Genomic DNA, 14,584 nt, shown 5'->3' on the forward strand with positions numbered 1-14,584 from the left:
TGCTCAGCCAATCAGATGGTGCTCCCGGTGTCTCCCTGCTTCTTAATTGGCTGACACTTCCAGCAAGAGAGTAGCTGATCTACGCGTGGAGCCTGGGTTTATCCGCCAGTAAGCCTGTAGACAGAAGCAGGGCACACAGTGAGAAAATAAAGAGCAAAAAGAGGGTGACTGTTGCTAGAGATAAGCACGGCTGAATCAATCAAGATGAACCACAGCTCCAACGAGAAAGAACCTGAGACCATAGAGCCACTGCGATATCTCAGGTATGCTTATTGTTTTTCTTAATTTGACCAAATTGGACATACAGAACCTTTTAAGACAGGTTTGTGCTTAAATGCATGTTAATAGAGATCCTAGTAAGACTAGTAAGTAATATTTCCACCATGCTTTCAGTCTAACTTTTATGTAAATGAGATTTGTGATACATAAGGAGGGCTGTAATATCTCTGGCTGTCTAAAAAAAGAAATGCCTCTAACTTAATTTCCCCCCAGCTTTCCTGTTTACAAAAATAAGACACATTGATTATGATCAACATGCTTTAATAACCTGGAAATGTTGAAGGTACTGTCCACTTCAGCTTGTCTCTACAGCAGTTTGTTGGTGATTTTGGCATGTCTACAAAGCTGATGTGACATTTTAGCTCGTGGACGTTGTGATGGCAACATCATGGCAAGCGATTTGCTCTTTAAACAAGCTGGAGGTTGTCTGTTTCCTCTGTTGAGTTCAGGATGGCATGTGCTAGAATTGCTTTCTAAAGCATTATCAGTATATACAAGTGTCAGTTCAATCTAACATCTCACAAGTTGCCTCATACTCTTGTGAGGTTTAGATCCGGTAACCTGGGAATATATTTCAAAAATGACACAGAACAAATAGTGTTTTGATCATGACCCCGAGTGGCACAAGGTTTGCTTTCCATACTGGGCTTTCCGGCAAGAGAGGCCCTTGAAGCTAGCTCTTCACACCAGCCCACGGTGTTTAAAACACGGTCGTCGGCAGGAGATGAGGCAAATTATACACTTTAAAGGAGGATGGAATAATAGGATTTAAGGATTTGAGGTTTTACAGAATAGATTCAGGGGAGATTAATGTTCCCGCTGTAACTTGAAACCTTCATAGTTGATAACGTTGATTTTGCATGGAATCCACATAGTGTGAATGCAACAACTGGCTTTTCTATTATTATTTTTTTTTTTTTTTTAAACAGATTGATTTGTGGATTCGCACTGTGCACCCTGGGATTCGTATGTGTCAATGGCCCCTGTGTCCTTTTACTGACGTCAGATATTGATGTCGAAACAAGATGGACAACATTGGGTTACCAAAATTGGATTTTCGGGTCAACGCGATCTTTCTCCATTGACAGCCATTCAAAACTAGCATTTTAATGTTCCATACATTATTCATTAATTTTAATGCAGAAGTAAGCTATATTTCTTGTTAATGGGCGAGGCTTACAAATAATTTGCTGTAAATAACTTAAAGAATAACAAAGTACAGTAAACAGCAAAACGGTAAAACTGTTTGACTGTTTTTGTACTGCTTACAACTGGAAGCCTCGCACATTCAAGTTAAAAATGTTGTGCGTTAAAAATGAGGTTAATAAAACACTGATGTTGCATTATATCACACTAAATAATATCTTTTTTTTTCAGGCTCTTAAAGGTCCAAAAGATGTCTGCTGCTTTTGACATCACAGGAGGGCTGCACGATTCTTACAAAAATCATAATTGTTGATTTTTCTCTTGAAATTGCAATTGCGATTATTAATTACGATTATCACAATTTACATTGCGTGGTGTTTATACCATTGTTTGATGCAACTGCATGCCGTATTTTTTTATGAAAAAACTAAAAACCTCTCAGTGCTTTTCTATAGTATTAAGCCTCAAATGTCAACTATACATCGGATTGGTTTCTTCATTAAATTATAAAAAAGTAAAAAAACATAAATTGTATTATAATGTTATGCTATATAATTGGAAAACCCCTATGATATCATATAGAAAGAAAAAAAAAACGCATCTTAAGCACGCAGAATAACATAAGTGGACTTTGAACGATAAATTGCCGTTGCGAACGATTAAGTAATTGTGGTATATCCATAATTGTAATTGCGATTAGAAATTCAATTAATTGTGCAGCCCTCCATCACAGCTCAGTAAAGTCGCTAGTCAAGGGCTAGCATGCATGTTTTTGGATGTGATTCAATCAATCGCTACTGTCATCTCATAATTTCCTGATCCAAAATGATTAGTCATATGGTGGATAATTGGCAAAAAATAAACACGACAGATTTCAAACTGCACCAAACTAGCATCTCACATTTAGATGAAAAGGAATGCTAATGGCTAGTGTTCCTCACATATTATATGTTAAGCTTGTCGTTTCTACTTTATTCAGAATCGCACACATTTTTGACCCAACAGTTGCATCACATGAAGAAACAATTGCTGGATAGGTGATATTATTGTATGGAATTTTTAGCTGACTACCTGCTCGTCCACCCTGTTGTGCTTCTCTACACTCATTTGCAGCTCTGTTTCGTTTCTGCTGGGCGTCAGTGTTTATTTATAGGCTCCAAATAGACTCCAAATGCAATAACAGAGCAGCCTGCATGATTTGTCGTTTGTTACCAGGCATTGCATTACTCCTAATGGTGGTACCCATTAAAGTTAGATTATGGAGGCGAAATCTCAGTTAATTCAGTTTGTCAAGAGTGCAACAGAGGTGTGTGGGGGGTTGCGAAACAAGTCCGATTGACTGAATATCTTCAGTCAGTTCAATTGGAGTATGACCCTTTCAGGTCATCCTATTGATGTATAATGATCCATCAATTTACAAGTTCATAGTCATTTCCTCATCTGTGTATTCTTCAGGCTGTATGTTGAATGAGACTGACAGTATTTCTTTTTCTCCCTTTGACGCATATAATGAGTTTCATCACTGCTTGTGGTTGGGGCTGTGATGGGGGGAGGCTGTTGGATAAGATTGACAGTGTTTGGTTTTTCTCCCCCTGATGTGTTTAATGAGTGTCTTCACTGCCAAGCTGCTGTGTAATGAAGTGTCTCTATTTCAGGATAGTCTAGGTGAGATGTTGGAGATGGGGGAGGTGGGTTTGTTTATGAGGAAAACACTTTCAGGCATGCAGGCATGTCCTCAAGTACCTGGGAAACTGAGCTTGATTGAGATGTCCTTGAGTCACTGTCCCTCATTTTGTTTTGTTTTTTACTTCTCTGCTTTATTTGGAAAATTGTTGCTTCATAAAAATGGCTTCATAAAAAATTCAAAGATCTTGCAAGAATGCCCTACATTCATTGATCTCATTAAACGGCACTCAGAAATACATCCGATTATGGAAGCAAAGTGTGTTTAGAAAGGAATTTCATGTTAAGACCTTTTCCTTTGTGCTTTTTCTCCTGAAAACTAGCACACATTCCAGCAGGGTGGAAATAAGGGTATTAGAAGGGGGGTACGGGTAATTTTAGGGCTCGAGAGGTAATCATGCAGGAAATGCATCAGGTATGGGATGTATAATCAGTAATGTGTGATGCTTGGATTACAGCATGTAATGGTGAACTATCAGCTGTTAAAAGAATCGATAGGAGCTGTTTTCACGAGCACATGGTACAATTTCCATTAGTGGAGAACAGCTGTGAGTCAGGGACTGATATATGGCCAAGTCACCATAGAAACAGTGAAACTGCAACATATTCCTATGAAGTCAACATACATATTTGACAGCATGGCAGTTTCTGAGAGAATGAGGGGTATGGGAAAGGAACAGTTGTCCAGTCACGAATTGAGGAAATGTGAATATGTGCCTGAGCTCTATTAATTATGTGTTGAATTTTGTCAGACAGAGCAATGTCCTGCAGCCTAATCCAGATGAAACATCTGAGTGTGTCTGTTCTGCTCCAGCTCAAGTTCTTGGTAAAGCTTGACGGATGTGGATGGCCAACATTTTAGCTGTTTTCTGCCGCCATGCTTGTCTTAAATTGTCCCTTTTTGGTTCGCCAGAGACGGTGTAATTGGGTTCACCGTCTCGCTTAGTTGGGCTTATTACAAAGCCATTATGCTCTGGCGAAAGCTGACAGTCTAGAAACCTAGTGTTATAATTTGGCCAATGTCCTCTTCTGCTCCGTGAACATACTTGGTTTAAAGCTTTTACTTCTTAGTCTACATTTCTTACATTATCTAAGTACAGAAAATGTTTGTTTCTACATTAAATTTTGTAATTGCTTATAAATGGTGACTATTTCAAGTTGATGTCCATATGAAAGAACTGTATGATAAAAATCAAGCAGTTGGTTAATGTCATGTAATTAAACAGACAGTGAAGACAATTAACAGCAATTATTTTATTTTGCAATCAAACTTACATCAAAATTTGGTAGTTCTGTATGTTGTCTGAGGGGTCATTGTAAGGGCTGGATCCAGACTGAAGCTTGTGTAATTCCTAGTTATCACGGGACGCCAATTAAGCAAGAAATTATGTGTTCAACCCAAGCAAAAGAATGTTAATGTGCAATGATCAGATGTAATTGAAGTACAGGGTTATGAGATACGAGATGTGTCTTTGATCTAGAATTAAACAGAGAGAGTGTGTCTGAACCCCGAACATTATCAGGAAGGCTATTCCAGAGTTTGGGAGCCAAATGTGAAAAAGCTCTACCTCCTTTAGTGGACTTTGCTATCCTAGGTACTACCAAGAGTCCAAAATTTTGCAACCTTAGGGAGCGTGATGGATTGTAGCGTGATAGAAAACTAGTTAGGTACGCAGGAGCTAAACCATTTAAGGCCTAAAAAAAAGTAGTGATATTTTGATATGGAACTTAATAGGTAACGAGTGCAAAGAGTGTAAAATTGGGTTAATATGATCATATTTTCTTGATCTGGTAAGGACTCTAGCCGCTGCACTTTGGACTACCTGCAGATTGTTTACTGAAGATGCAAGACAACGACCTAGAAGTGCATTACAATAGTCCAGTCTAGAGGTCATCAATGCACAAACCTGCTTTCCAGCATCAGAAACAGGTACTATTTCCCACAATCCAATGTGGAGTAGCGTCGAGCTGGAAGCAAGAGAGGGAGCGAGCGAGTTTGAATGAGAGATGAAGTTTACAACTTTATTATTTCTGTTTTAAAGTTTTTCCTACATTGTTTATATTAAAATATGTTATGTAGGCAATAACTCCGTTTAATATTTGACTAATTTACTGGGGTGGCATCGTTTTTAACTTACAAAAATTATGATAATTTGGTGGATAATTTAAATTTTTTCGTTAATAACAGGTAATGAGTGTATTCTGATGTAAAATTAACGGTCGCCTGATGACGCTCTACAACGATCTTATCTGAGCTCAAAACGCTGCTTGAGCTAGTGTCAAGATACTAGAAATAATAAATACATAATTACGTGTTTATGTGTGTTTATTTTTGTTCTCAGTACGTTATTTTAATAGCATTTAATGATTATTAACATAAAAGCATTACAAAAAAAAAAATGATATCGATGAAACCACAAAGCTGATGCGGAGGTATGTATAACTGCAATATAATGTAATTTTGAGTATTATTGCTATTAGTATTATTTTCAAAAATTAGGTACATGTAATATAAAAGTACATATGGCAATGTTTTTGCAAAAGCTCCAAGTCTCACGTGCAGTGTAGGCTATAGGTCACTGTCCGAATCCGTTCACTTATTTATTGGTTCAGTCCTTCCTGATACAGTGAACTCAACTGCCATACACTATATAGGGATAAGTGAATGAGTGAATGAGTGTATGAGTGAGCCATTTCAGACACAGCATCTGTGTACTGTTTTTTTGCCCGAATAAGCAATCCGAATTTAATAGGAGAAAATTATTGGTCATCCAATCTTTTAAATTTTTAAAATACTGTTAGTTTAGATAATTTACAAGTTTCATCTGGTCTTGTTGAAATATATAAGTTGAGTATCATCAGCATAACAATGTAAACTAATCCCATATTTTCTAATAATATTATAAAGGGGCAACATGTATATTGAAAATAACAGAGGGCCTAGGACAGATCCTTGTGGCACTCCATAATAAATGGATTTAATAAAGATGATTCCCCATTTAAATAGACAAAGTGAAAGCGGTTGGAAAGGTAGGATCTACACTATCTTAAAGCCTGCCCTTGAATACCTGTATAGTTTTGTAATCGATCAATGATTATTGGTCTATAGTGTCCAACACAGCACTAAGGTCAAATAAATCTAGCAATGAGATACAGCCTTGGTCTGATGCAAGAAGCAAGTCATTTGGAATTTTAACAAGTGCAGTTTCTGTGCTATGATGAGGACGGAAACCTGACAGAAATTCATAGATATAATGTTTTTGCAGGTAGGAACACAATGGAGCAGCCACAACTTTTTCTGAAATTTAAGACATAAACAGAAGATTTGAAATGGGCCTATAATTTGCAAGTTCACCAGGTTCTAGCTGTGATTTCTTGATAAGAGGCTCAAAAACCGCCAGCTTGAATGGTTTTGGGATGTGACATAAAAATAATGATGAGTTAATAATACTGAGAAGCAGTTATTCTGCTACAGGTAACAACTGTTTCAGTAATTTAGTGTGTACAGGATCTAATAAACATGTTGTTGGTTTAGATGCAGTGATAAGTTTATTTGGATCTTCCTGTCCTAGTTGTAAATCACTGCAGTTTTTTTTTTTTTTTTTGTGGGTGTGATGGATGAAGCTGAATTACAAGACACTATTGATTCTACATTTGTTATTGTATTTCTTATGCTATCTATTTTATCAGTGAAGAAATTCATAAAGTCATTACAACTAAACTGTGAGGGAATATTTAGTTGAGTGACATCTGATTATTTGTTTATCTAGCCACTGTGCTAAATAAAAACCTTGGCTTGTTTTGGGTATTTTCTATGACTCTGCAGGTATGCTCGGCACTGGCATCTTTTAGAGCCTTTTTATAGATAGCTGTACATACTGTTTTTCCATGCAATTCTAAAAACTTTAGTTTTTCTCCATTTGTGTTCATGATTATGAGTTTCTTTCTTGAGAGAATGGGTTTTGGCAATGTACAGATGTTTTTCTCTAACCTTTTTTTAATTTTATGATTTTTTAATTTTGTGAGAGCAACAGCTACAGCTTCTAATCTATTAGAGAAGATAGTGTCTGTAATGGTAGTCATTTCATCTAGTTTATGTGTATCTATGGGTACAGAGAGCAGCTGAGTTTATTAGTTTATTTGTGAATCTATCTTTGGTATATTTATATCATTAAGATCAATTCCATGCAATAAAATTAAATCTATTGCATGATTAAAACTATGAGTGGGTCTGTTTATGTTTTTCTTGACTCTAAAAGACTTTATTAAGTCTGTAATGGCACATCCTAATGCATCATTTATATTATCAATATGAATTTTAAAGTCTCCGACAATTAGCACCTTATCAACATTAACCAATATTTCTGAGAGTAAATCTGTAAATAATTTTATGAAATATGTATACGGCTCTGGCGGTCTATACACAGTAGCCACAGCAAACAATAGAATAGATTTTGTTTATTTATCTGACAGTGTAACATTAAGCAGAACTATTATGAATGAGTTAAACCTGTATCCTGTTTTCTGAGTAACATTGAGAATATCACTATATATTGTTCCAACACTGCGAGCAATAGCTTGCTGGAGTAGACTGATTTAGACCAATATAGTCATTTGGTTTTAGCCAGGTTTCAGTCAAGCAGAGTACATCAAAACTATTCTCTGTGATTATTTCATTTACAATAACTGCTTTGGGTTGGATTTTTCTAGATCCTGCATTAAATTTATATTTTGACCTCACTATTCGGGGAACACACACAGTCATTATAGACTGGATGATGCAAGTACTTCTATCATTTGAGTGGGTTGAACAAAAGCCACCAATAGCAGTTGTTTGCGAATTGGCTTACTAGTCATATGGAGATGTTGATCGACAGGAGTTCCACTCCGACTCTGCTGAGGGGGAAGGCCATTAGCACGAAAAAGCCTAGGACATTCCCAGAAAAGATTCCAATTATTAACAAAGAGCAGTTTCTGTTCTTTTCACCATGACAATAATTATTAGTTTAAAGCAAACAGTCTACTGAACCTTTCGTATCCTCGTCGATACGTGGGAAGTGGCCCTGTTGACCCTCGTCACGGGTGATGTGTTGTATACCATCTTCCATCATTTAGATCCATTACTACTTGCCTTTAGGCAAAATTTAAATTATGCAGAATTTACCATTGAAAACAGTTCATCTGTGAAGAAAGGGCTATTGGGTTAACACATGTATGCTTGCCTTATTAAGTGTACTTTTTTTTTTGTAAGACAGAACAAAAAGTCTCTTAGAGGAGAAATCACTGACCTTTACCAAACATTTAAAGCTCATCATTTGATGTAATGTGAATCAGCCCAAGGCAGGTTGTTGTCTTGTGATCTGAATGACTGTGACTGAGGGTGAAAGGAGACCTGCTCTCGAGGCTGCTAGCGGTCTGCTGATTAGCGCTCTTGCTAATCACAGTCAACAATCAACATGTGGTAGCCTTCGGCAGCCCTGGTGTTGGGAGGAATATATTTATTGGACCCTGCTGGAGGTCTAGAAGCAGATGTCATTGATCTATTCATCACTGCTGACCAATGCGGCACCACACAAAAGCATTTAACATTGTGCTTTGGCTATAGGATAGAACACTTAAAAGGAAAATAAAAAGAAAAAGCGCTAACTTAAAAAAAAACTTTATTGCTCAAAACAAAGCTTGTGTTTTTTCTGTAATTATTGTTGGTTTTATTTTTATTCCTAAATAAAACACTTCACAAATGTTTGCGTTACACCTGTTTTTTATTTGGTGCTTTGCGCATCACAGATCCATTGTAGTAAACCCAACTTAAAAGTAAAAATGGCAAATTTTATATGGTAATGAGGTTCTTAAAACATTTTTACAACCTGCCTACAACATTGTGATTTCCCATAATCCCGTAAAAACTGAAGTCGGGAACATCATGCAAAACCAGTACTGGACGGTGTCTGCAATATTCTTTGCTGTTTGTGTTAATCACAGCACAGTCGGGCAGCAAATTCTTGGCACCTGCTGCTTGTGCTCTCCCAACAACACACATTTTTCATAAAGACTCCCCTCAGTGTTGTTCCAGTGATAGGAAAAAGACATAACACAAGGAACATTGAAGGGATTTGCCAGCTCTGGGCAGCCATTTTTAACTCATCTCTGTGTAAAAAATGTAGACAAAATGGACTCATTTTTCTTGTGTGAGCCAGCAACTACATCTCATTTTCTCTTTATTAGAAGCATTTTGGTAATAAATAAATTGGTAATAAACAAGGTTGGCAGCAGCACATAAATATCTAATGATAGTGACAAAAAATACCTCACTCTATGACCTTTCGGATATACAGTTTTGCTCGAATGAACAAGTTGTGATACTTGATTAGTTTTGTGAACATCATCTAAAGAAACATACTTCTTTGGGTTTCATTCTTACATTTTTTGGCTTTATTTGATAATTAAGTTTGATATTTTGTAATAATGTTACATAGGGGAGCTGAACGAATCATAATGGTCTCTTTCTTTCCCACCTCATTCTTTCTTTCTTTTATTCATTCCTTGTCAGTCTCCCACTGATATCATCATTCCTTGGTTTTAGTCATATCCTTTCTATTCTTTCGGAAAGATTTTCTGTCTGCAAGATTTGATTTTCTGTTCAATTATGCATTTTTGTTTCTATTCCTACTCTAGTTAGAGGTGTTGTTAAGTTCAGCTTGGGCACATCTGGAAATAAAGGTGCCAGCCTTAAATATCCAAACTGTTTCTATAATGTATCTGGCAGTAGGTTTCCTTCATTAATTTCATTCAAGGTAAAGATTAAATTTAAATATATGCATTTAAAGATGAGATTGGTTCATGCCTCTTTTGATCTCACATAATTCAAGACATCAAGATATTAGTGATTAGCAGTGTCACCCATACAGGAATAAAAATAATAATTATTATTTGTTATTATTATGATTATTATAATAATAATTATTATTATTTCTAATTATTATAAAATATATTTTTAAATGGTATTTTGTTAAATTTTATTATTGATATTACCAAATTTATTGATTTATTTATTGATAGATTTTAAGGACCGTTTATACTACAACATTTTCAGTCAAAAACTGGAAACTTTTTATGAGTTTGTACTGTTCGTTTACACGACACCCACATTTTGGGGACTCAAAACGCATATTTTTTTAAGTGCAAGTTTTTTTTAAATGGCACTGTTACCTTTTCCGTGTAAACACCCAATACGGGGATCTTTGAAAACAGTGAATTCAAGCGCGTGTGTAGTGCATGTTAGGAATGTAAAGATGCACAGTACATGTCAATTTTAAAGGCAAGCGTGAACAAACATACACAACAATGGCAGAGTTGTTGCTGCAAAAGAGTTTGCTAACGCTTCTTCAGCAAAGTGTGGATTTACATCACCAATATTACCGCCACCAGGGCAAACGCATCATATGCAACATAAAATCGTCACTTACCTACAGGTGCTGTTTACTAATAAGGTGACAGCGCCAACTGCTGGCCTGGCATACGTAATACAGCATTTTTGGCCATTTTTGCGATATGGGTCATTCCTGTTATACAGTGACTTTTGTGTCCCATTGATTTTTTTAATCATATTTTCTCTGAAATAAGTCACATATTTATAAGATATGGCTTAAATTGTATATTTAGGTTTTCATCACTTTAAAAGGGATAATAGATATTATGAATGCTATTTTGTATTTTACAAACCTTTTCATTGATATATGCATTCAATTTTATTGTGTCCTCAGTGCAAAGTAATCAACTTCCACAAGAAATATAAACCAAAAAATGATTAAAAAAAAAACTCAAATTTGTTTTAATCATGTTATAGACTAGGGTAAACTGCCTCGAATCATATAAATCATGAGAAAATATAGTTATTTTATTTACAATTCCCTTCAATAACTGTATCCCTGAAGTAATTTTCCACCCTGTTAGTACATACTTTCTCATCTTCCAAAACCGACTGCAATTTCATCAAGACCATTTTATGTAAGTGACATAATTGTGACGGAAATTCTAATATAATAAATAGTATTTAGTTTATAGAGCAAATAAATGTCTATATACGTGTGTGTATATATATATATATATATATATATATATATATATATATATATATATAAAATCTGAACAGATAATCATTTTGCCACCATGTCTGATTGTGATAAGGAACCACATAGCTTTTTTTTGTGTCCCTCCCCCAAAGAAATCTGGTTTATTATTATTATTATTTTTAAAATTTTGGTTTTGTTTTGAAACAATATTATATAGGTGCTGTTCCACACATTACAGATGGGAAACCATGCAGGACAATGACGGAAAGCATGTCCACCATTAGAACTTGTTAACACTGGTGTTCCACCCTGTTATGCTCCTTTCCACCCTGTTAGAGTCCTTTTAAATAATAATTTCATAGCAACGTTAAATGTTTGGCATACTTTTTGTGTTATTTTGTGAGTGAGGAGGACTAACAGCATATATATGTTTTTGAGCGATTTTTTATTATTATTTACAAACCTATTGGCAAAAATTGGCACAAAAAGTATCTGTTCTTAATAATTAAGATCTATTCTATTCAATAACTGTTTTGTTATTGTTAAAAAAAATAATAACAAGATGGCTTAAGGGACATATACTATCCAAGAAAAGTTTATTATTGTTTAACATTTACATTATTAACATGTTGTGATAACTATCCATATGTCCCTAACAGGGTGGAATATTTTCATGACCAGTGTCTGAACAATCTACCCATAATTATTATTTTTTGAGTCCCCGAGCTTGACCAATATCCATTCCTAATAGTTAAACGTGTCACTATTTTGGTAGAATGCAAAAAACATAAAAATCATGTAACTTTTTTTCCGACACTTATGAAGCCTAAGATTAGCTTTGTCCTCCATCTCCATCGTTTTACTAGACCGATTTATGAGTGTGCAGGTTTGGGTTAAATCACTGCTTAGTGTTATTGTATTCATTGTATTTATTTTGTATTTTTTTAATTGTGGCAGCAGTGCTTTTGTACATTTCAAATGGCATTATTCATTTAATATTCTCATATTGATTTAGGATTACCAGGATGACATCCTAGTAACAGCGCTGGTTTAGTCTCCATTGAAGATGTCTATAAATGTTATGAATCGGACTCAGGGCACACAGTGCAATCAGATGATGAAATATGAATGCGAGCTTGTTTTTCTTTGGGATGCTCTCAACAGGGGAACATCAGAATGCCAGACAGGAGGAACAAAGCTTTTATTCAGCACGGCTTTGTAGCATATTTGTTTCCTGGTTGAAAGACATCAGAATGGGTCAACAAGCTATGAAACTGTCTAAACTGACATGTTTTATAATGTTTTCTTGATGGAAATTCAACTTGCAAACATTTGAGCACACATTCTCCATGTGCCATATGGCCGTATCACCATTAAAAAGCTGTAGTATGATGTATGAAGTTATTTTTAAGATGAATTGTGATTCTCAGAGAAGCCAGATGAGGACATGGAACCCTGCCTTCATGCAAATAGTCACAGTGTAGTTTATGGACATCCTGGGCAAAAGGAAGAGGAGAGAACAAAAATAGGCTACTTGAGAGAGAATCTCAGAGGACACACTTTCATTGGCTCGTGTTGACAGTCCGGGTCAGGACAGGAGCGACGCTATTGGTCAGGATGATTGAAACAACTGTTGCTCCTTATTTCAGCGAGTAACACTTCAAGACAGACATTTTCACAGGTTAAGAGACATTGTCATTACCTAAGAGGCACACAATAAGTTTTTTAAAAGTGTATCTTGTAAAATATTCCAATAAATCAATAAATAAACATGTCCAGGTCTTATTTCTCCACAAAAATTAAAAGGAAAAAAATATATAATTTTGCTTAAAGTGAACAAAACACACACAAAAAGTTGATTTTTCTTCATGCAAAATATAATTTCTCATTTTTTTCTCATTTGGATTATGGAGTGAAATGTGAGTTGGACATGTTTTTGTGACATTCCTATCATATTATACTACTTGAGATCTTTTGCATCATAATGACACATTTGTTGTGCCTGAGGAAAGAGCATATTAGTATCACTGCATAAATAGCATTGGCAGATTGGGGTCATTTATAATGCATTGGCTTGCTTAGCTTGGCATGTATCTGAGATTTCCTTGAGGAAACACATGAGGTCTGTGCGAAAAAGCTGAAGCTGCTCCTGCTGTCCTTTATTTATGTTCTATGGTCCATTCAGACCACTGTGTTCCAGTCGAAAAAAATAAAACCAGTTAACATCCCAAGAGAATATGAAAGGCAGCAGCATGCTAATGAAGATTATATTGCATAATTATTTTTTTGACTGAATTTGTGCTGCTTCTCTAGGTGAGCAATGTAAGGTAATACAATCTCAGGACAATGCAATAATACATAGATTGTGAAAATCATATCATGTTTGTGCTACTTCACTTTTATGAAACACTTTTTAGGTTGATGTTTGGGATGTATGTTTGGTTATGAAATGCTTTTTCAAATAGTACAAAAATTATATTTTGTAATATTTGTAACGATTTTACTATCCTTTGTAAATTACGACTTCTGATGAGACTAAGTCAGACTAACTTGCTAAAAACAATTTTGGGTTACACTCTTAAAAATAAAAGTGCTTCAAAAGGTTCTTCAAGCAATGCCATAGAAGAACCATTTTTGGTTCCACAAAGAACGATCCAGTCAAAGGTTCTTTAAAGAACCATCTCTTTCTTACCTTTTTATAATCTGAAGAACCTTCTTTCACCAGAAAGAACCTTTTTGAACCTTTTTTTTTGTCATGAGACTAAGTTAGACTAACTTGTGAAAAATAATTGGGTTTAGGTTGTATCTTTTAGTCATCACAAAATGATTTTGCTACCTTGTGAGATGAGAAGTTTTTGGTTAGATTTAGTTTTTTTGGTTGTCATATTTGTTTCTGTATGATTTCTGAAATACAATTTATGACTTTTCATGGGTTTTCATAAGTAAAAAAACGAATGTTTCTGTTTAGATTTAAATTCATGGTTGTGCGTTTTAGCCATTTTTTTCTTTGTTTGTATGATTTCATACGATTTTACCCTCTCGTACAAATGATGACTTCTCACTCTTTGACTTAATTATCAAATGCTCCTCGCTTCACACAAAATCACACAACATTTTACCACTCACATACTCTGGTCTGGTTTGCTTCAAATCACCGAAAAGCAGTCAAGCATGAAAATAGATTCATGTTCTGGGCATATTCGTCATTAGATTACACTTAAAGACCTTAACCTTAAGTGTACTGATTCCACAATTAATTAACCTGATATGATTCAGTGTTTTCACTCTGCATATACCCTGCGTCATTCCAGATGGCTGTCACAGTTGTTTTATTGCCTTGAATTAGCCTGTTAAATTACACTTAAAAACTAATCACGGGGCATTTTATTCAACCAAATCTATTG

General features: G+C 35.3%; 1 protein-coding gene across 1 annotated transcript in view; it reads left to right on the plus strand.

Annotated features, from left to right (window-relative positions):
* The first annotated feature begins 20 nt into the window (after positions 1 to 20).
* LOC113064914 (yjeF N-terminal domain-containing protein 3-like) overlaps positions 21 to 14,584 on the plus strand; it is a 31,082-nt gene continuing 16,518 nt past the window's right edge. Inside the window, exon 1 of the mRNA XM_026235923.1 lies at positions 21 to 263. Within this exon, the coding sequence (XP_026091708.1) occupies positions 205 to 263 (59 nt within the window). The 5' untranslated portion in view covers positions 21 to 204. The remainder of the gene's footprint in view (positions 264 to 14,584) is intronic.

This window comes from Carassius auratus, chromosome 47, assembly GCF_003368295.1.
Source record: "Carassius auratus strain Wakin chromosome 47, ASM336829v1, whole genome shotgun sequence".
NCBI lineage: Eukaryota > Metazoa > Chordata > Actinopteri > Cypriniformes > Cyprinidae > Carassius > Carassius auratus.